At 53.8% G+C, this 19,040-nt stretch overlaps 2 protein-coding genes and 1 long non-coding RNA gene across 6 annotated transcripts in view; 2 read left to right on the top strand and 1 right to left on the bottom strand.

The window, feature by feature from the left end:
- Nucleotides 1-1,342: 1,342 nt before the first annotated feature.
- LOC105480459 (CaM kinase like vesicle associated) lies at nt 1,343-13,607 on the top strand. Of its 2 annotated transcripts, XM_011739372.3 has the most exons (12): nt 1,343-1,530; nt 9,182-9,290; nt 9,408-9,539; nt 9,719-9,793; nt 10,007-10,145; nt 10,284-10,404; nt 10,575-10,650; nt 10,741-10,877; nt 11,045-11,123; nt 11,336-11,423; nt 11,713-11,824; nt 11,918-13,607. In XM_011739372.3, exons 2-12 carry the CDS (start codon nt 9,196-9,198, stop codon nt 12,274-12,276), a joined length of 1,413 nt encoding a protein of 470 aa, XP_011737674.1. In that variant the 5' UTR covers nt 1,343-1,530; nt 9,182-9,195; the 3' UTR covers nt 12,277-13,607. The 2 variants fall into 2 exon arrangements, with proteins under 2 accessions (XP_011737674.1, XP_011737673.1); XM_011739371.2 differs by having other exon boundaries at nt 11,713-13,607.
- LOC105480460 (uncharacterized) lies at nt 10,769-14,792 on the bottom strand. Its single transcript, XR_986468.3, has 3 exons — nt 14,510-14,792; nt 14,281-14,336; nt 10,769-10,899 (listed from the first exon to the last, which is right to left on the bottom strand). It is a non-coding gene; the product is annotated as an uncharacterized lncRNA (long non-coding RNA).
- The window catches only part of TRAI (TRAF interacting protein), a 40,296-nt gene continuing 36,046 nt past the window's right edge, over nt 14,791-19,040 (top strand). For all 3 annotated transcript variants that reach the window (XM_011739363.2, XM_071091731.1, XM_011739364.2), the window contains exon 1: nt 14,791-15,232. In XM_011739363.2, the coding sequence (XP_011737665.1) occupies nt 15,135-15,232 (98 nt within the window). In that variant the 5' untranslated portion in view covers nt 14,791-15,134. The remainder of the gene's footprint in view (nt 15,233-19,040) is intronic.

Here is a 19,040-nt window from a genome sequence, read left to right as displayed (position 1 = left end):
AGAAACGGGTTCTGCCTTGCAGATACCCAGCCTGCCAGGAGATTCCTACCCAGTGGTGGGGTGGATCCCATAACCCGAGACCACTCAGAACCCAGGGACCCCAGAAGTGGCACCAGCCTGGCCCAGAGGAGGTAACCCCAAGCCAGGGAGGAATGTGAAGGGCTCAGTACCCCCTCTGGAGGAAAATTTTGAGGAACCTTGTTTGAGGCGGTCATTTCCTAAGCTAGCCTTCCAGTCTGAGCCCCAGCCCCAGCTTCTGGACTTGGACAGTCCCTCCTGTCATCGGCCATGGGTGGCCATGCAGGGGAGCCTCAAGATGGCTGAGGGTTTGGGGATGACCCCAACTCCCTCTCCCACAGCAGGGTCAGGAGGCTTGCTGGGAGGAGTGGGGTGGGATAAAGCCCAGCTCCAGACACTGAGAGGCCTGAGTCTGGCTTTCAGATACTGGCCTTAGGATGGTCCTCAGGGCTTGTGAGGGGTGTGGGTCAGGCTTTGGGTCCATGAGCCTCACTGACAAGGGACAGAGAAATGGCCAAGGACTTCCTTCAAAGCTTCCTCCTGGTGGTTCTGAGCCTCCTCCCTCTGATTAGCGCCCAGGCCGGGTGAGATACCTTGGTGCCACAGTTCTCCTGTGTCCCTATATCCCAGGCCAGGCCACCTAGAGTGATGCTAGTCATGAAGTGTTTGAGAGTGATTAGACTGAAAAGAAAGCAGAGGCCACACCATGTCACAGGTGACTTTTATAGTTTGGGAAATTTGGTGCCATACAGGAGGGGGCTGACTGTGCCAGTCACCCTTGCTGGGGCTTATGGTTGGGAAAGACTGGCCTTGCAGGAGTTGGGGGTGGGGTGGGATAGGAGACTTTGCTTCCAGAGTCTAGGGCACTCACTGTTTTCACACTGACTACCTGCAAACAGACACCTCTGTGTATTAACTGCTCCTAGCTAGGGGATGCCAGTCTGTAGGGGAGCCTGCCCTAGCCCGACTGCCCATCTGGTTTTTCTAAGTTGGTCCTGCCTTTTGGGTCGGGTTCGGGGAGCTGGGCAAAGCCCCGGTTCCCTAGAGACTAATGGCTGGCAAGCGATCCTACGCAGCTCAAGGACTCAGGCTTTCCCCCAACTCTCCACTCCCCACTCCTTACATTGGGCATAGGAGGCCCCCTCCGACCCCTGGCTGAGGGCCTAAGGAAGCCGTTGAGAACCTTAGCCAGGGCTAAGCAGGCCAGTGCTCACCAGCACCGCTGCCATCCCGCGCGAGCCTGCTCTCCAGTGGGATTCTGCCCTTAAGGCTCCGCCAGGGTCGGGGCGGGGCCGGTTGGGAGGCCCCGCCCCCAGCCCGCCCCCGGCCCGGGGTGCGAATCCGGTGCCGGCAAGCGGCTGGCGATGCTGGAGGTTCGCTAGCCGAAGCGGCTGCATCTGGCGCCGCGTCTGCCCCGCGTGCTCGGAGCGGATTCTACCCGCCGTCCCCGGAGCCCTCGGCGCCCCGCTGAGCCCGCGATCACTTCCTCCGTGTGACCAACCGGCGCTGCAGGTGCGGGGCTGGCCGGGCTGGGGGCGCTTCCCGAACTCACGTTGTGGGGCCTTGGGGGATTGGTTCCCTGGCTCGAGGTTCGGGATGCAGAGTGCGCGGGGGCGCAGCGAGGGCTCGAGGTCCTGGCGGGGTCAGAGCGCGCGGGCTTTGCAGATTTGGGGGACGGAGTGCGGGGTCGGGCTAAAGTTCCCCATTACCTCGGACGGCTTGGGGATCCTGGGGGGAAGCCTCTGCGGCTCGGAATTATGAAAAGATTAACCCTCGAAGATTCGTGGTCCCCCGTGAGGATAGGGGCCGAGAGCTGAGCCGTGCCTCCCCGTTCCCAGAGCCGCCTCCAGCCCCTCCCAACTGTCCCCGGGCCCCTTCCCTCCCGCTTAGCAGTCACTAATTTCCATGACAACGGAGAGTTCTTTATGGGCGACAACCCGGAGGGGGCTGGGCGGGGCTGCCGCGGAGTGGGGGAGGAAGCTCCAAGCCCCTGGGGACCAGCAGCCCCCCAGCCAAAATTCAGCTTCTAAGCCTTCACCTGGGGGCTAGCCGGGGGTCCAGTGCATGGACCCACGTGCACGGTGGGGGTGGGGGCGCACATGTTCCTGCTGGGAGGTGCGGGGCTTGGTGCTCACACGTGTGCTTTCCGCATGTGTGTTGCTGTGCCAGCGGGGGCGAGCCAGCAGCACTTGGGAAGGGGGTCAGGGTGGCACCACGGTGGGGAGCAGGGCCCCTGGCAGGAGGTGGCTGGGATAGTGACAGCGTGAGCTTCTGCCTTCCCCAGCTTGTACTGTCTGGCAGAGACCCTGGGCTCTTGAGCCCCAGCCCCCTCCCCGTGTAGCTCTGCCAAATTGCTTTTGTCCGCACCTCCCAGGCAGAGCCTGCTCCACCAGGTTCCTTCCTAAGGATCAGGGCCCTCTGTCCCACACTAAAAGCTCAGAGTCTGCAGTAGTCCAGTTCCTGTGCTGTACTCCCCTTACCCCCAAGTCCAGGCTTTGAGCCCCCAGGACTACCTTCAGAGACCTGGTGCCCTCCCCCACCCTCAGAGTTGATTCCTGGCAGCTCCAGCGACTTCTGAGCCTCAGTTTCCTCAACTGGGAAATTGGTGTCTCCACTCCCCTCAAGGTCAGGTTGGTTTCCAGGGTGGGGCAAGGGTCTCCCTTTTCTAATACAGTATTTGGTGCGGACCCTTCAGGTGTCCCTCCTAGGCTGGCTGTTCACATATCTCTGATGGCCTTACTCTCCAGCCCCATGCCCTGGCCACCATTCACAGGCAAGCAAGCAAGCAGTGGCAAGCAAGCAGTCCTCTGCCCTGGGAGAAGGCCAGATTCCATGGTTTCTATTTGGGGAAACTGAGGCATGGGGAGGGGAAGGGCTGTGCAGTTATTCTGTTTCTGGGTTGCTTGTGATGCCATTTCTGGCATTCATGGCAGGATCTGCTGTTGGGGGTGGTGAGAGGGGATTAAGCAGAGCTGTAAGAGGGGATCTGGGGACCCAAAGCCTGGAGAGGATAGCAGATGGGGGAGGGGTTGGCTGGGAGGGTCTAGGTACAGCTGGGCCAACTGAGAAGAGGGACTATAAAGGGAAGCAACTAGGCATCCAAGCCTCATTTCCATCCCCCTATGCGTCTGCCTTCAACATGTTGGACCTGCTTTACCTAAGCTGCCGTGATGGCAGAGAGATGGGATGGGAACTGTCCTGACTTGGGGGCTGTAGCAGCTGGCCTCTTCCTCACCAATATGCTCCAAGGAGCTGGCCTCCTTTTGGCTGTGCCTCCTATGCCAAGTTCAATGTATGTTTGGGGGATACAGGAGGGTGCAAGCTGGAAGGTCCAGGTACCATGGATAGCTCCTGGCCCAGGGATTTAGAGCACATAGCCATGGAGGCCTTAGGGCTCTGCTGGGCACCCATCCGTCCCCTTCAGAACTCCCGTCCACCTCCCCTTTCCTGCCCTTTGTGCCTGTGTCCCTTTTACTTTGTCATCTCCTTGCTCCTCTTCCATCACAGGTTCTGTCTTTGTCTGTGTCTCTGCCCCATTCTCTTTTTTCTAAATTCTCTCAATCTCCCCACCTCCTCTTTATTGATGGGGACCTGGGTCACAGAACCTTGAAGAAGGAGCCAGGCTAAAGTCTCAGGGAATTCTTGAAGAAGGGACCTAACCAACACATCTCCCCTCCCCCTCCCCTTGTTTTAAAACTTCCATCACCATAGCAACCCTTTACTCTAGTGCCTTCCTCTGCATTTCCCCTCCTCCACCCACAGGGAAGCAGAGCCTCCAGTGGATTCTCCTTCAGGGGTTCAGAGATTTGGACCCCAAGTGCTTGGGAGGAGACAGCTGACCTTTGCCTCTGCCTGCATGTTGAGAGCCAAACTTTCAGGACGTAGCACTGGACTGCATGCCCACCCCCAAGATTGGAGAGACCTCCCCACAATACTCCTTCATTAGATGGGCAAAATTCAGCTGTAGGAACTTCTACCATGATTTAGCTGGAGCCTGAGGCTCAGTCAGGGCAGCCCCTTGACCAGTCCCCTGAAGCAATTGGATGGTGGTCTAGAAGCTTGGCCCTTGTTCCTAATAGACCTTGAGTGAGGTCTTCAGCTCCCCTGTTCCTGTGGGTGACACCTCAGCTGTGAGTTAGGCAGGGCTTGGGCTTCAGCATGTTCATTGCAGCAGGAAATCCAGCCCCAGTCCTTGAGAGAGTACAGCAGCAGAGAGTAGGGGGTGCCTGCAGGCTGGTGTTCACAGCTACCACTAAATTGGGAGGTGCTGCCTACAGTTGTTGGGAGGCAGCTGGAGGCCTCTTGGGCCTCTCCTGGCCTCCCTAGATTTACTGCAAACTCTGGAGTCCCACATGGCAGGGGACAAAGGTAGCAGGAAAGTCTGTTTATGTCTATGACAGGTAGGGCCTGAACCAGGATGATCTCAGTGGAGGAGGGGACAGGACCCCAATGTGGGGCCTCTGGACCTCTTGGCCTTTGTTTTGTTTGGGCTTTCCCTGGGTCAGACTTACCTAAAGATGCAGTAGAGTCCTTGGGGGACCATTTGTCACCAGGGCAGCAACAGAGGACCCCTCAGGATTGCTGGAGGCTCAATTCCCTGAGCCCAGTGGTCGGGCCCTGGGAGCAGGCTGTAACTGGGGAGTGCTTGGCTGTCAGGCTCCCTGAGAGCCAGCTGGAGGGCAGTGGCAGCACCAGGGCCTGCACTCCCCACAAGCTCCCTTTGGGCAGCCCGCAGTGCATACTGTTCAGTTCCTCTGCAGAGAGTGGAGGGAGCCATGTCTCTAGGGAAATGACTGTTGTGGGGCTCCCGTGCCCTTCCATGGCCTAAGTGTACCTGAGGAAAAGCTCAGGTCCTGTGTTGCTGAGAGGAGAGCTCTCCATTGTTGGGTGTTGGGTCTGGGCCATGGGGGTGAGAAATGCACACCCCTTCCACCTGGCCTCCTCCCTTTCTGAGAGCTGTCCCTTGACTGTTCCTCCCAGTTCTCCTTTGTTGCAAGCAGGTGCCCAGGGCTTGGTGCACACACCGGAAGCCTCCCAGGGAGCAACAGTGGATAGCAGATGGTGGAGTGGGGGTGGGCAGAGGGAACCAGGGTGCTAATTGAAAGCCAGGCCCCTCTTTCTCCTCTCCTTGCCCTGGGGCCAAGTCCGGGGCCCCAAGCCAGTATAGTTAGACTGGTGAGGAGGAGGAGGAGGAGTGACTGGCTGAAATTTGGGCAGCCATAGTAGGGGGCAGGGGAGACAGATCTGTTCCCATCTCAGCCTTGAGGCTGCAGGACATGGCTCCAGGCTGACATTATGGGGTGGAGGCCCAGCTTTCTGTGGTAGAGATAGACCCCCATGACCAGCCCTGGGCCCCAGTGGGCATGAGTGCATATGCAGAGCTGAAAGCTGGGGCCAGGATCAGGGACAGGCATGCACAAAACCTCCCGCCCACACCACACTGGTAGAGCCGGGAGCTGTTGGAGTGGGGTGGGGGGTGGGGCATGGAGGTTGTGGAAGGTATCTCAGAAAAGGACCATTTGAGTCTGGCCTTGGAGCATCAGGATTGTTTTGGACAATGTGTTGCACAAACTACCTTACAATGTCAGCAATCACAATGAAAGAAGAGATTCAGTTCTGCTCTCAGCACCTTGCTCATGTGGCAGCTGCTCCACAGGAAAGCCAAGGTGGGCAGAGCTCTTGCCAGTGCCCACACTTCCTACCATTGAGTGGACACAGTTGAGCTGGCGAGTCACCTGTTGTTGGACATTTAGGTAGTTGCTGAATTTTTTTTAATGTTATAAATAACTCTGCCGTGACAAATAGGAATCTGACGGGAGGCTTTTGGGGGAAGGGCACTCTTGCCAGAGGGAATGGTGTAAGCAAAGCAACAGAGCTGGGGCACAGGTCCCTCCCAGCCCTCTTGGGAGACTGCAGTCTAAGGTACCACCCTCCTGCCCAGTACATGGCCCTTAGACTGAGAGGACTGTTGCAGGCCCCCTCCCGCAGATGTTGTGTGAAAATGTGTGGCCGGCAATGGTAACTGGCTATGCCTCTGCTCTCAGCTGTGAGGATGAGATTCTGGCCACATGCTTCTCCCCAGTGGAGGAGATGCAGGGTTGTGGCCATGGTGGCAGACATGCAGTCAGTGACAATCTTCAAAGCCTCTCCTTTGCCTCGCTGTGCCTCACAAGATGGCTTAAACCCTGTCTGGAATGACGCTGATGAAATGCATTTGTGGCCTGGCGCGGTGGCTCACGCCTGTAGGCCCAGCACTTTGGGAGGCTGAAGCGGGTGGATCACGAGGTCAGGAGATCAAGACCATCCTGGCTAACATGGTGAAACCCCGTCTCTACTAAAAATACAAAAAAATTTAGCTGGGCGTGGTGGCAGGCGCCTGTAGTCCCAGCTACTTGGGAGGCTGAGGCAGGAGAATGGCTTGAACCCAGGAGGCGGAGCTTGCAGTGAGCTGAGATCGCGCCACTGCACTCCAGCCTGGGCCACTGTCGCAAAAAAAAAAAAAAAAAAAAAAAAAAGCATTTGTATTCCCTGAGCCCAAGAAACCCAGATTAAGGAATTACAGAGTTTGTTCCCTAATGCTGAAGGCAAATCTGAGGGAGAATTTCCAGGGCTGTGACTCCTGGGAATCACAGCCCAGTGGCTGGCTTCTGCCTGGGAGGAAGCAAGTAGCAGCCAGGGTTGGCCATGGGGCTTTGTTTGGGTCCTGGTCTTTGACTTTGCCTGGCAGAGTTCATCTTGCCAAGCTGCCTCCTCCCTTCTCCACTACCTTGAGGCTGTGAGTGCCTTCAGGTCGGGGAACATCTAGGTACCCCCAGGCCCTAGCTCAGGCCCTGCACATAGCAAGTGCTAATTGGCATGGAGGGAAAACATGCATAGTCAGCAGAGGCAGAGCAATTTCAGTGCAGCCTCAGTGCAGAGCTTGCTGTAGTCTGTGTCACACTGACCAGGCATTATGGAGGCACACCCTGGCGTCAGATCTGTGAAGGTCTAGTCACTAACCCCCCACCCCCACCTTTGAGCATGGTCTATGAGTGCCTTTTCCTTTAGACACTGGAGTCAGCCCACCCACCACCACAGATGAGGATTGGGCTGTAATTGGCAGGATTGCAGACCTGTGGGACACCGTGCCCCAGGTGGAAAGAGTGCCTAGAGCTCACTGAGCCAGCTGTATCTGTTCTGTTTGGGGGCCTCGCACCTGGACATGACAGCCAAGGTCCCCTGAGGGGCCCCAGTGGGCATGAATGCATATGCAGAGCTGAAAGCTGGGACCAGGAGCAGGCTTGTTTTGCTCTTCCTGACCGGTATACCTACATACCTCCTGGCAAATCCTTCCCTTCTAAGTCCTAATGCTGCCTCCAAAGCTTTACCTTGCCCCTCCACCCAGATTATCCCTCTGAGGAATCACCCAAGCACTGTGCCTGAGTGCAGTATTTACTAAATTAATCAAAGTCATTACAGTAAAATAGTAAAAATTCACACAGAAAATTAATAAACAGAAGATATATCTGCCCTTTTGACATCCAATTCTTTGCCCAGGAGAGAACTCTTATTTCCTTCAGCATTCTTCCAGAAAAGAGTTTGTGAGTGTATATCAGCATGTAAACTTTAAAAAATTTACCCAAGCCAGGTGTGGTGGCTCACACCTGTAATCCCAGCACTTTGGGAAGCTGAGGCGGGAGGATTGCTTGAGCCCAGGAGTTTGAGAACAGCCTGGGCAACATAATGAAATCCTGTCTCTACAAAAAAATTTTAAAAATTAGCCAGTTGTGGTAGTGCGCACCTGGGGTCCAGTCCTAGCTACTCAGGAGGCTGAGGTGGGAGGATTGCTTGAGCCCAGGAGGTTGAGGCTGCAGTAAGCTGTGATCGTGCCACTGCATTCCAGCCTGGGTGACAGAACAGCCGGGTATGGTGCTGGTGCCGGTAATCCCAGCTGCGGTGGGAGGATCATTTGAGTTCAGGAGCTCTGGGCTGTAGTATGCTATGTCAGTTGGGTGTCTGCACTACGTTTGGCATTAGTATGGTGACTTCCTGGGAGCCGGAGACCATCAGGTTGCCTAAAGGAGGGGTGAAGCAACCAAGATCAGAAACGAAGCAGGTCAAAACTCCTGTGCTGATAAGTAGTGGGCTTGCGCCCATGAATAGCCACTGCACTCCAGCCTGGGCAACATAGTGAGACCTGTCTCTAAAAAAAGAAAGCAAGAAAGAAAAGAAAAGAAAAGAAAAGAAATAGGTTTTCCAGAATCCCCCCATGTGTCCTGATTCAATCATAACCCCTCCTTTTCTCTTAGAAGGGACCATTATCTGACTCTGCTTATTTCCTAGCTTTTCTTTATAGCTCTACTGCTATGTTTGTATTCCCAGTACGGGTTTGTTCTGCCTGTTGGAACTCTCTATCGATAGACTCATACTATATGTATTCTTTTGTGTCTTTTTGCATTTAACGCTGTGTAAGAGTCACCAGGTGGTTGGGTATAGCTGTAGTCCTTTGTTTCCATTGCTGTATAATATTCCATTGTGTGACTCTACCACAATACATCCTGTTGGTGGTGGTATTTGGTCTGTTTTCAATTTTTGGCGATTATGTATATGGCCACTCTGAGCATTGTATGACTGTCCTGATGCACGAATATGTGCACTTCTGTAGGCACGTATTTAGGAGTGCAATTACTGGTTCATAGGGTATGTTTGTTTGATTTTAGTGGTTTTACCAAACGGCTTTACAAAGGGGAGGTTGCCTTCTCCTAGCAGTGCTGACGTTCTTCATATATCCACTAACACTTGTTAGCTCTAGACCTTCAGAGATGATTAGCAGGTGGGTGGGTGGTTATAGCCCCCTTCATCTGTAAAATAGCTGAAATTTAAATAAACTGTTTGATAAGCCTTTTTTTTTTGAGTGTATAGAATACAAAACTATTCCCTTATATATCAGTTTAATACATTTTTCTTATGTAGGCTGTTGTAGTTCAGGCAGCCAAGCTGAGTAGCTGGATGTCTAGCCAGAAAAGCAGGGGTAGGATCTGAGCCTGCCTATCCTCTAGCCCCTCCTGGTATGGTCTCTGCTCCTAGCTTGTCCTGAGCCAGATTGGGGTCTCCCAAAAGCAGCACCTATGTTGTGGAGAAGTGGAGAGTAGTACAGCTAAGCCAGACCCCATCGTGCCTGCAGGTTAGAGCCCGGCAATGCCGTTTGGGTGTGTGACTCTGGGCGACAAGAAGAACTATAACCAGCCATCGGAGGTGACTGACAGATATGATTTGGGACAGGTCATCAAGACGTGAGTGCCGGGCCTGTCAGGCAGGGCTGGGTGGGCTGGTGGGCAAGGGCTAGGGAAGTGGGAGTGGAGTGCAGCTGACACTAAGACCAGGCCTGAGTGAGTGCCTGTCGGCTGCAGTGAGGAGTTCTGTGAAATCTTCCGGGCCAAGGACAAGACAACAGGCAAGCTGCACACCTGCAAGAAGTTCCAGAAGCGGGATGGCCGCAAGGTGCGGAAAGCTGCCAAGAACGAGATAGGCATCCTCAAGATGTGAGTTTGAGGCCTGGGATTGGGGCAGCGTGGGAGGCAGCAGGGAAGGGCTTAGAGGGCAAGTGGCCTCAGGCAGTCCCAGCCTCTGGCCAATTAGTCTGCTGTGACCACTGTGGCGACCACAGCCTCTCCCAGGGGTTCATCCAGCCTTAACTACTGGCTCCCCTCCCTGTCGCCAGGGTGAAGCATCCCAACATCCTACAACTGGTGGATGTGTTTGTGACCCGCAAGGAGTACTTTATCTTCCTGGAGCTGTGAGTGTGGGTCTGGGGTCCCAAGATTCCCCAGCGCCCAGGGCTTTCACCTCTCCCACCCTCTGCAGCTAAGGAAACCCCCTTTCTGGACGCTTGGCGTCCCAGGTCCCTGTGCCTTGCTCAGCCAGCTGCCTGGTGCAGGCAGCTCACCCAAGTGCTCCTGCCCTACCCCCGATTCTGCCCACACCAGGCTCAGGGGCTGGTGTCCCTCAGGGCCACGGGGAGGGAGGTGTTTGACTGGATCCTGGACCAGGGCTACTACTCGGAGCGAGACACAAGCAACGTGGTACGGCAGGTCCTGGAGGCTGTGGCCTATTTGCACTCACTCAAGATCGTGCACAGGAATCTTAAGGTGAGGTCAGAGCCAGAGTCAAAGGGTCATTTGGCAACTGGGCTGGTGCTGGGGTGGGCAGAACCTCGGGGCCTTGGTCTAGCCTCTGAGGTCCTCATGGTGTCTTCTGCTCACCCACATGCTATTCTCACATCACAGCTGGAAAACCTGGTTTACTACAACCGGCTGAAGAACTCTAAGATTGTCATCAGTGACTTCCATCTGGCTAAGCTAGAAAATGGCCTCATCAAGGAGCCCTGTGGGACCCCCGAGTATCTGGGCAAGCAGGGGGTGGGGCAGGGCAGGGGGAGAATGGGGGGCAGCCTTCAGGGAGCTTCTCTGGGCAGGGGAAAAATGTACTCATCTCAGGAAGCTGGTGTGGATGGTACTGGACCTGGCTAGGCCAGGTACTGCCAGATACTGACCAGCAGATGGGTGCTGTGTTTGTAGCCCCAGAGGTGGTAGGCCGGCAGCGATATGGACGCCCTGTGGACTGCTGGGCCATTGGAGTCATCATGTACATCCTGTGAGTGGACAGACGGACAAGCAGGCTTGCAGTCAGATGGGGTGGGGGCATGTGTCTGTGGCCTTTCTGTGTGACCCTTCCCCCATGCAGGCTTTCAGGCAACCCACCTTTCTATGAGGAGGTGGAAGAAGATGATTATGAGAACCACGATAAGAATCTCTTCCGCAAGATCCTGGCTGGTGACTATGAGTTTGACTCTCCATATTGGGATGATATTTCGCAGGCAGGTGAGGAGGTGCCTGCCCAGTACTTGGTAGAATGCAAGGGAGTGGGGGAGGGGGTCCTGCTCTCAGCTTTCTCTGTGGTATTCTGCTTCTGTCCCCTAGCCCATTCATCACCTCTAGACATTGAGATGGGGTGCCCATGCCTAGCCCCTCCTTGGTTTTGTCCACAGCCAAAGACCTGGTCGCAAGGCTGATGGAGGTGGAGCAAGACCAGCGGATCACTGCAGAAGAGGCCATCTCCCATGAGTGGTAAGCAGGGTCCAGGGGAGGGTGGGAGAGGCCAGGGTCCCCCTCACACCTAGCAGCCACATCTTTGAGGCCTAGAAGGGGTGCAGGCACCTAGAGCTCAGGCCAGCCCAGAGGCTCTGCGTGGTAGCCCCTGGATGCCACATGGAAGGGCTGGGCAGAGTCTCCACAAAGGCTCATTCTCTTAGATCCAGACACACTTGCACCCTTTCCAGGATTTCTGGCAATGCTGCTTCTGATAAGAACATCAAGGATGGTGTCTGTGCCCAGATTGAAAAGAACTTTGCCAGGGCCAAGTGGAAGGTAAGGCTTGGATAGCTCCCTTCTTGGCTCTATCCCAACTATTCCTTCTGGCACTCAGTTTCTTGCCTGCATCACACCCCTGCAGCCACATACAAGCTTTTCTCAGGCCATCAGGTGTGGGTGTAGCCACTGCGATTACCTTAAGTAGGAGTGCTGAGCAGCTGGGTACTTGGCCCTGGGGTGGATGGAGGTGGCCGGGGGTACTATGGAAGGAGTTTGGTCTGGTCACTGCCAAGCAATGGATCCAGCAAGCTTCACCCTTAGCCTTTCTCCACTGTGCTCCTTTCAGAAGGCTGTCCGAGTGACCACCCTCATGAAACGGCTCCGGGCGCCAGAGCAGTCCAGCACGGCTGCAGCCCAGTCGGCCTCAGCCACAGACACTGCCACCCCCGGGGCTGCAGGTGGGGCCATAGCTGCAGCTGCGAGTGGAGCTACCTCAGTCCCTGAGGGTGATGCTGCTCATGCTGCAAAGAGTGATAATGTGGCCCCCGCAGACCGTAGTGCCACCCCAGCCACAGATGGAAGTGCCACCCCAGCCACTGATGGCAGTGTCACCCCAGCCACTGATGGAAGCATCACTCCAGCCACTGATGGGAGTGTCACCCCAGCCACTGACAGGAGCGCTACTCCAGCCACTGATGGGAGAGCCACACCGGCCACAGAAGAGAGCACTGTGCCCACCATCCAAAGCAGTGCCACACTAGCCACCAAGGCAGCTGCCACCCCTGAGCCGGCTATGGCCCAGCCGGACAGCACAGCCCCAGAGGGCGCCACAGGCCAGGCTCCACCCTCTAGTAAAGGGGAAGAGGCTGCTGGTTATGCCCAGGAGTCTCAAAGGGAGGAGGCCAGCTGAGTAGGCAGCCTGGTGAGGGGGGGCGGGGGATGGGCAGGAGGGTGGGAGAGTGGATGAGGGGCTTCTCACTGTACATAGAGTCACTGGCATGATGCCCTCGCTCCCCCATGCCCCCACATCCCAGTGGGGCATACTTAGGGGTCACGGGAGAGCAGTCTCGTCTCCTGTGTGTATGTGTGTGAGTGGTGGGCAGGCCAGTGGCAGGGCCAGCCCCAGCCCCTGCATGGATTCCTTGTGGCTTTTCTGTCTTTTGCTAGCTTCACCAGTTTCTGTTCCTTGTGGGATGCTGCTCTAGGGATACTCAGGGGGCTCCTGCTCTCCTTCCCCTTCCCTTCTTGCTTCACCATTCCCCTAGGCAGGCCCTGCAGGTCCCACACTCTCCCAGGCCCTAAACTTGGGCGGCCTTGCCCTGAGAGCTGGTCCTCCAGCGAGGCCCTGTCAGCGGTCTTAGGCTCCTGCACATGAAGGTGTGTGCCTGTGGTGTGTGGGCTACTCTAGGAGCGGATACAGGCTGGTATAGAGGATGCAGAAAGGTAGGGCAGTATGTTTAAGTCCAGACTGGGCACATGGCTAGGGATACTGCTCTCTAGCTGTGGGGGTCCTCAGGAGTGGAGAGAATGAGTAGGAAGGCAGAAGCTTCCATATTTGTCCCTCCTAAGACCCTGTTATTTGTGTTATTTCCTGCCCTCCTGAGTCCTGCAGTGGGCTGCCCTGTACCTTGAACCTCATGAGCCTCTAAGGGAAAGGAGGAACAATTAGGATGTGGCAATGAGACCTGGCAGGGCAGAGTACAAGCCCAGCACCCAGTGTTCCAGCCTAACTAGGTCCTTACCCTGGGCCAAACAGGGAGGGCTGATATCTCCTTGCTCTTCTTAGATGCCCACCCCCTACAATCTCAACCCACAAGTCCTCTCCACCCTAGGGGGCTTGCTGCATGGCAATACCCCATAATCTGATTTGGGGGTTTGCCCTTTACAGGGGCAGATTTTCTGCTCAGTTCAACAATGAAATGAAGAGGAACTCCCTCTATTTCTACAGCTCACTTCTATCAGAGGCCCAGGTGCCTCAGAGCCACATTGAGTTGCTGTTGCTGGGAAGAGGAAGTAGAGTTAAAGTCCCCAGTTTCCTGAGGGAGGCTCCTGACAGGTGCCCTTTGTCAGACCCAATCACAGCCTGGACAGGCAGCCACATTGGTCCTCGCCCTTGCTTGGCACTCCTTGGTGGTCCTGCCCTTCTCCCTGCATGCCTGTGGGTCTGCTCTGGTGTGTGAAGGTCGGTGGGTTAACTGTGTGCCTGCTGAACCTGGCAAATAAACATCACCCTGCAAAGCCTCTGGCCACCCTCTTGCCTTTGCTTCCTCTGTCCTACTGGGGAGGAGCCCCTGGAAGGCAGTGGGGAGGGGAGAGGCTGGGAGCAGGTTCATAAGTAGTGGCTGGGAGTAGTAGTGAACAGTGCCCTGTGGATTTCTTGGGCTGAGAGTGAAGATCATCCTCACCACAGTGTATTCCTCAATGGTGGTGGTGGTGGGGGTCCTCTGGACTCTAGAAATCCATGTGAGTAGTGGGTCTTGGGCTGCATTTGGACCGAGGAATACTCCCTGGGCTGAGAGCTCAAGTAAGGGCTGCTGTTTTTGACTCCTGTTGACCGAGGAGCCTCACTCTTGATTTAGGCATAGAGCTGGAATCTACCTGGGCCAGCCACCACAAGGACAGACCCTGCTATTAGCCAAAGATAGCTTCCCTGAGCTGGGGAGAGGGTGTAGGGTGAGCAGTGCACAAAGATTCTATAATGCTCTGCGTTCTTCCTGTGAACACCTGTGCTTTCCACATATGCCCCAAATGAAATCTCACTCTGGGTCTATTTCAGCTGGAGCAGATCAGCTTTATATTATGGGGCTATGCATAAGGTTTCTTCTGGGTAGAGGGAGTAACATTGCTACAGATACTAAACCTAAAAACCCAAAAGTTTACTTACTACACCCCACGTGGGCCTGGGTGAACTTACCAGGGATGCTGCTCTCTGGGAGGACCTCAAAGATAACCTCCTCAAAGATAACTTCTCTGATGTGGGAATAATAAAAAGAATTTGTTAGTCTCTAGTCTTTGAAGCATCTGGGCCTCCAAAATTCCAACCCTACTACAGTCCCAAGCATAACCGATCCTCCTGAGAGTTAAGAGCTAAAGTCAGGGTACTGGCCCTAGTGTCTCCAAACTCAAGGATAGTCATGTCTTACTTGGATGAAGCCAAGGTTGGCCTGGGGTGACCTGAGGGACTGGGGCCTATGTGTCAATCTTTCCAGAATCGCCCGGAACTGATGACTGAGAGGGTAGAGTATTTTGGTCTATGGGAAATATAGACCACAGCGCATGGTCCAGCACTGTCCAGAGCCCAAGGGACCCATCTGGACCATTGTTCTATTCCCTTGCGGCTGCAGTTTTCTCTGCCTTGGCCCAGCCTGCCTCGCGCCAGCTCTGGCGTGGGACTACAATGCGCTGCCTTGCCCTGGAGAAGGGTCCAGCTGGCAGCCTCGCTGCTCCCCGCCTTGATATAACGCTGCGCTGTCAAGTGGCAGGTCGAGTCCTCCCAGAAGACGCCAGAGAGCGACCGCGTTCCGCCCAGGATTCTCTACGGCCTCGGGGCCACTAAGCCCCGCCCCTAGTTCCGCCCACCCGAGGATTTGTCCAATCCAGACGAAATATTTACGCTCCGCCCAAAGTTTTGTGTTGTCACTTCCGGCCTGCTCCAGGAAGTCGTGCTGCGGAGCCAAATTTGAAGGCAGTGGAGGCGCGGGGGCGCGTCTGCGAAGCCGGACCTGTAGCAGTTTCTTTGGCTGCCTGGGCCCCTTGAGTCCAGCCATCATGCCTATCCGTGCTCTGTGCACTATCTGCTCCGACTTCTTCGATCACTCCCGCGACGTGGCCGCCATCCACTGCGGCCACACCTTCCACTTGCAGTGGTGAGTGACTGCAGTGTTGGGGCCCGATGTTTGCCCGGGTACCGCTTCAGGGCCGCGAGGTGTCGGGCCTCCAGGCGGTCCTTCCCCGGAATCCAGACAAGTGATGAGAACCTTCCTCCTAAACGAGGCCCCACGGGAGCTTCCCAACTTGGGCAGAAGTGGGTCAGGACAGGCTTTCTGGCAGAGGTGATAGCTGAGCTAAGCCTGAGGGGGACTGAGATGGCTCAGTGAAGACAGATGCTTCCTTGATCACCTATACAAACAGATGTGATTTCACAACTGTTAGCCTGGGCAAGGGTGAGCTTTCACTACATCAACAAATCCTTTTATTTCTTCCAGATAGAAACCTGGTAGGTTTCTGGCAACCCAAGAGGGTAGGCTTACTTGATGGTTTGGAATTAGGACACCCCAGTGTATTCGCCATGTCAGCAAACCCGTTTAACATGGGGAAGGCAAGGAGATGCTCCCCCTATCCAGGGGTCCTGCTGACCGTGTAGGGCCATTCTGTTGAGTGTACAGCTAGTGGGGAAAGATTCCCCTAGCAGATGTGGACAGGCTGGTTTGGACCTCCTAGCAAAAGAGATAAGGCAGAGTTACCCGTGGGAATGGTGGGTGATAATAATCACAGGGGGCTTGTAGGGCTAAAGGCCCTAGGAAGCAGAGAGGCAGGCATGACCCTGATGGCTGCTGGCTTACTGGCAAAGCTTTGTTTAGACCTGTGTTGCTGACAGCCTGAGCCCCATGCTGAGGGAGCCACTGCTGTTTGGTTAGACTAGAAATTAAGCTCGCATCTAAGAGTACTGTACTTTATTTTCTATTTGCCTACTCTATTTTCTTCTATCCTTTTACTTTATTTGTTTATATTTATTTATTTATTTATTTTTGAGATGGAGTCTCGCTCCTGTCACGCAGGCTGGAGTGCAGTGGTGCGATCTTGGCTCACTGCAACCGCCACCTCCTGGGTTCAAGTGATTCTCCTTCCTTAGCCTCCCGAGTAGCTGACATTACAGGCGTGCGCTACCACGCCCAACTAATTTTTGTATTTTTAGTAGAGACGGGGTTTCTCCATGTTGGCCAGGCTGGTCTCAAACTCCTGACCTCAGGTGATCCACTCGCCTTGGCCTCCCAAAGTGCTAGGGCCTGTCCTTTTATTTTAAACTTTTCTGTGTACTTGTGTTTTACATGTATCCCTTGAAAACAGCATTTATTTCTTTTTTTTATATATTAAAAATTACTTTAGCTTACCCCAAAGATCTTTATTTTATTTTATTTTGAGACAGGGTCTCACTCCGTTACCCAGGCTGCAGTGCAATGGTGCCATCTCAGCTCACTGCAGCCTTGACCTCCTGGGCTAAGGTGATTCTCCCACCTTCGCCTCCCAAGTAGCTGGGACTACAGGTGCCTGCCAGCATGCTCGACTAATTTTTTTTTTTTTTTGTATTTTTAGTAGAGATGGGGTCTTGCTATGTTGCCCAGGCTGGTCCCGAACCCCTGGACTCAAGCAATCCACCCACCTTGGCCTCCCAAAGTGCTAGGATTACAGGCGTGAGCCATTGCGCCCAGCCTGGGAAAACAGCATTTAGTTGGACTTTTTTTTTTTGAGAGGGAGTCTCGCTCTGTCTCCCAGGCTGGAGTGCAGTGGCGCAATCTCCACTCACTGCAAGCTTCGCCTCCCGGGTTCACGCCATTCTCCTGCCTCAGCCTCCTGTGTGGCTGGGACTACAGGCGCCCGCCACCGCGCCCGGCTAATTTTTGTATTTTTAGTAGAGACGGGGTTTCACCGTGTTAGTCAGGATGGTCTCGATCTCCTGACCTCGTGATCCGCCCATCTTGGCCTCCCAAAGTGCTGGGGTTACAGGCGTGAGCCACCGCGCCCGGCCTAGTTGGACTTTTAAAAGTCCAGTCTGATAATCTTTGTATTTAACTGAACCATTTAGTCTACTTAAAATTGTTGCACTTACTGATTAAATGAAGAGTAAATCTATTGTCTTTAGTCGATTCTGTTTTGTCTTGCCTATTATATCTTATTCTCTCCTTTCTTGCCTTGGTGGGAATTGGTTAAATATTCTGTATTTCTCCATTTTCCCTCAGTTGGTTTGGACGTTATGTAGCCCATTTCCATTTATAAGTGGTTATCTTAGAAATTAAGGTATGTATCCTTAACTTACCAATTTCAAGGTTAATCAACACCTTTCTCATTTTCCCAGGCAACTCAAAGAGCTTAGAATAGTAACACTCTCTTCCCACTTCTACATTATTGTTGAATGTTTTAATTGGTGTATGTGTGGTATTTTTTTTGTTGGTGTTGTTTTTGAGACAGAGTCCTTCTGTCTTGCCCAAGCTGGTCTGCAGTGGTGCAATCTCTGCTCAGCCTCCTGGACTCAAGCGATCCTCCTGCCTCAGCCTCACAAATAGCTGGGATTACAGGTGCATGTCACCATGCCCAGCTAATTTTGTTTTTTAGAGACAGGATTTTGCCATGCTGCCCAGGCTGGTTTGAAACTCCTGTACTCAAGCGATCCACCCTCCTTGGCTTGCCAAAGTGCTTGGGTTTACAGGCATGAGCCAACACGACCGGCCAATTGTATGTTTTTAAATAAAGTTTTTGTTTGTAATAATTTTTTTTTTTTGAAACAGGATGCTGCTGTGTTGCCCAGGCTGGAGTTTATAATTGTTTTTTCTTGCAGGATTGAACTTTTTGTTAATGTTCTTCTTTGTCCTTCTTTGTCTCTTGTAACTTTAATTCAAAGTCTCTCTTTTTTTAAAAAAATGTTTCGTTCTGTGGCCCAGACCGGAGTGCAGTGGCGCAATCTCGCAATCTCGGCTCACTGCAACCTCCGCCTCCCGGGTTCACATTCTTCTGCCTCAGCCTCCTGAGTAGCTGGGATTACAGGCGCACACCGCCATGCCCGGCTAATTTTTTTTTGTATTTTTATTAGAGATGGGGTTTCACTATGTTGGCCAGACTGGTCTCAAACTCCTGACCTCATGATCCGCCCACCTCGGCCTCCCAAAGTGCTGGGATTACAGGTGTGAGCCACTGCACCTGGCCTATCTTGTCTAATTTAAAGTCCATTTTATCTGCTATTGGTATAGCCACTTCAGCTCTCGTTTGGTGACTGCATGGTATATCTTTTTTCACCTGGTTTATTTTATTTTATTTTATTTTACTTTACTTTACTTTATTTTATTTTATTTTATTTATTTGTGAGACGGAGTCTTGCTCTGTCACCCAGGCTGGAGTGCAGTGGTGCCATCTTGGCTCACTGGAAGCTCCGCCTCCTGGGTTCATGCCATTCTCTTGCCTCAGCCTCCTGAGTAGCTGGGATTACAGGTGCCCACTACCATGCCCTGCTAATTTTTTGTATTTTTAGTAGAGATGGGGTTTCACTGTGGTAGTCAGGATGGTCTCTATCTCCTGACCTCGTGATCTGCCCGCCTCGGCCTCCCAAAGTGCTGGGATTACAGGCGTGAGCCACCATGCCCGGCCGTGTGAAGCAATTTCTTTAATAGGTGCTGGAAAATTATGAGCCATTATCTCTTCATACATTGCCTCTATTCCATTAACTTTTGTATCCTGTATTATTATTTGTTTTTGAGGCAGAGTCTCACTCTGTCGCCCAGGCTGGAGTGCAATGGCTCGATCTTGGCTCATTGCAACCTCCACCTCCTGGGTTCAAGCAATTGAAAAAATTAGCCGGGCATAATGGCATGTGCCTGTGGTCCCAGCTACCTGGGATGCTGAGATGATCATCACCTGAGCCTGGGAGGTAGAGGCTGCTGTGAGCTGTGATTGCTCCACTGCATT

Source organism: Macaca nemestrina, chromosome 2 (genome assembly GCF_043159975.1).
Source record: "Macaca nemestrina isolate mMacNem1 chromosome 2, mMacNem.hap1, whole genome shotgun sequence".
NCBI classification, from domain to species: Eukaryota; Metazoa; Chordata; class Mammalia; order Primates; family Cercopithecidae; genus Macaca; species Macaca nemestrina.
The sequence above is the reverse complement of the archived record's forward strand: the minus strand, read 5'-3'. Positions and strand labels throughout refer to the sequence as shown.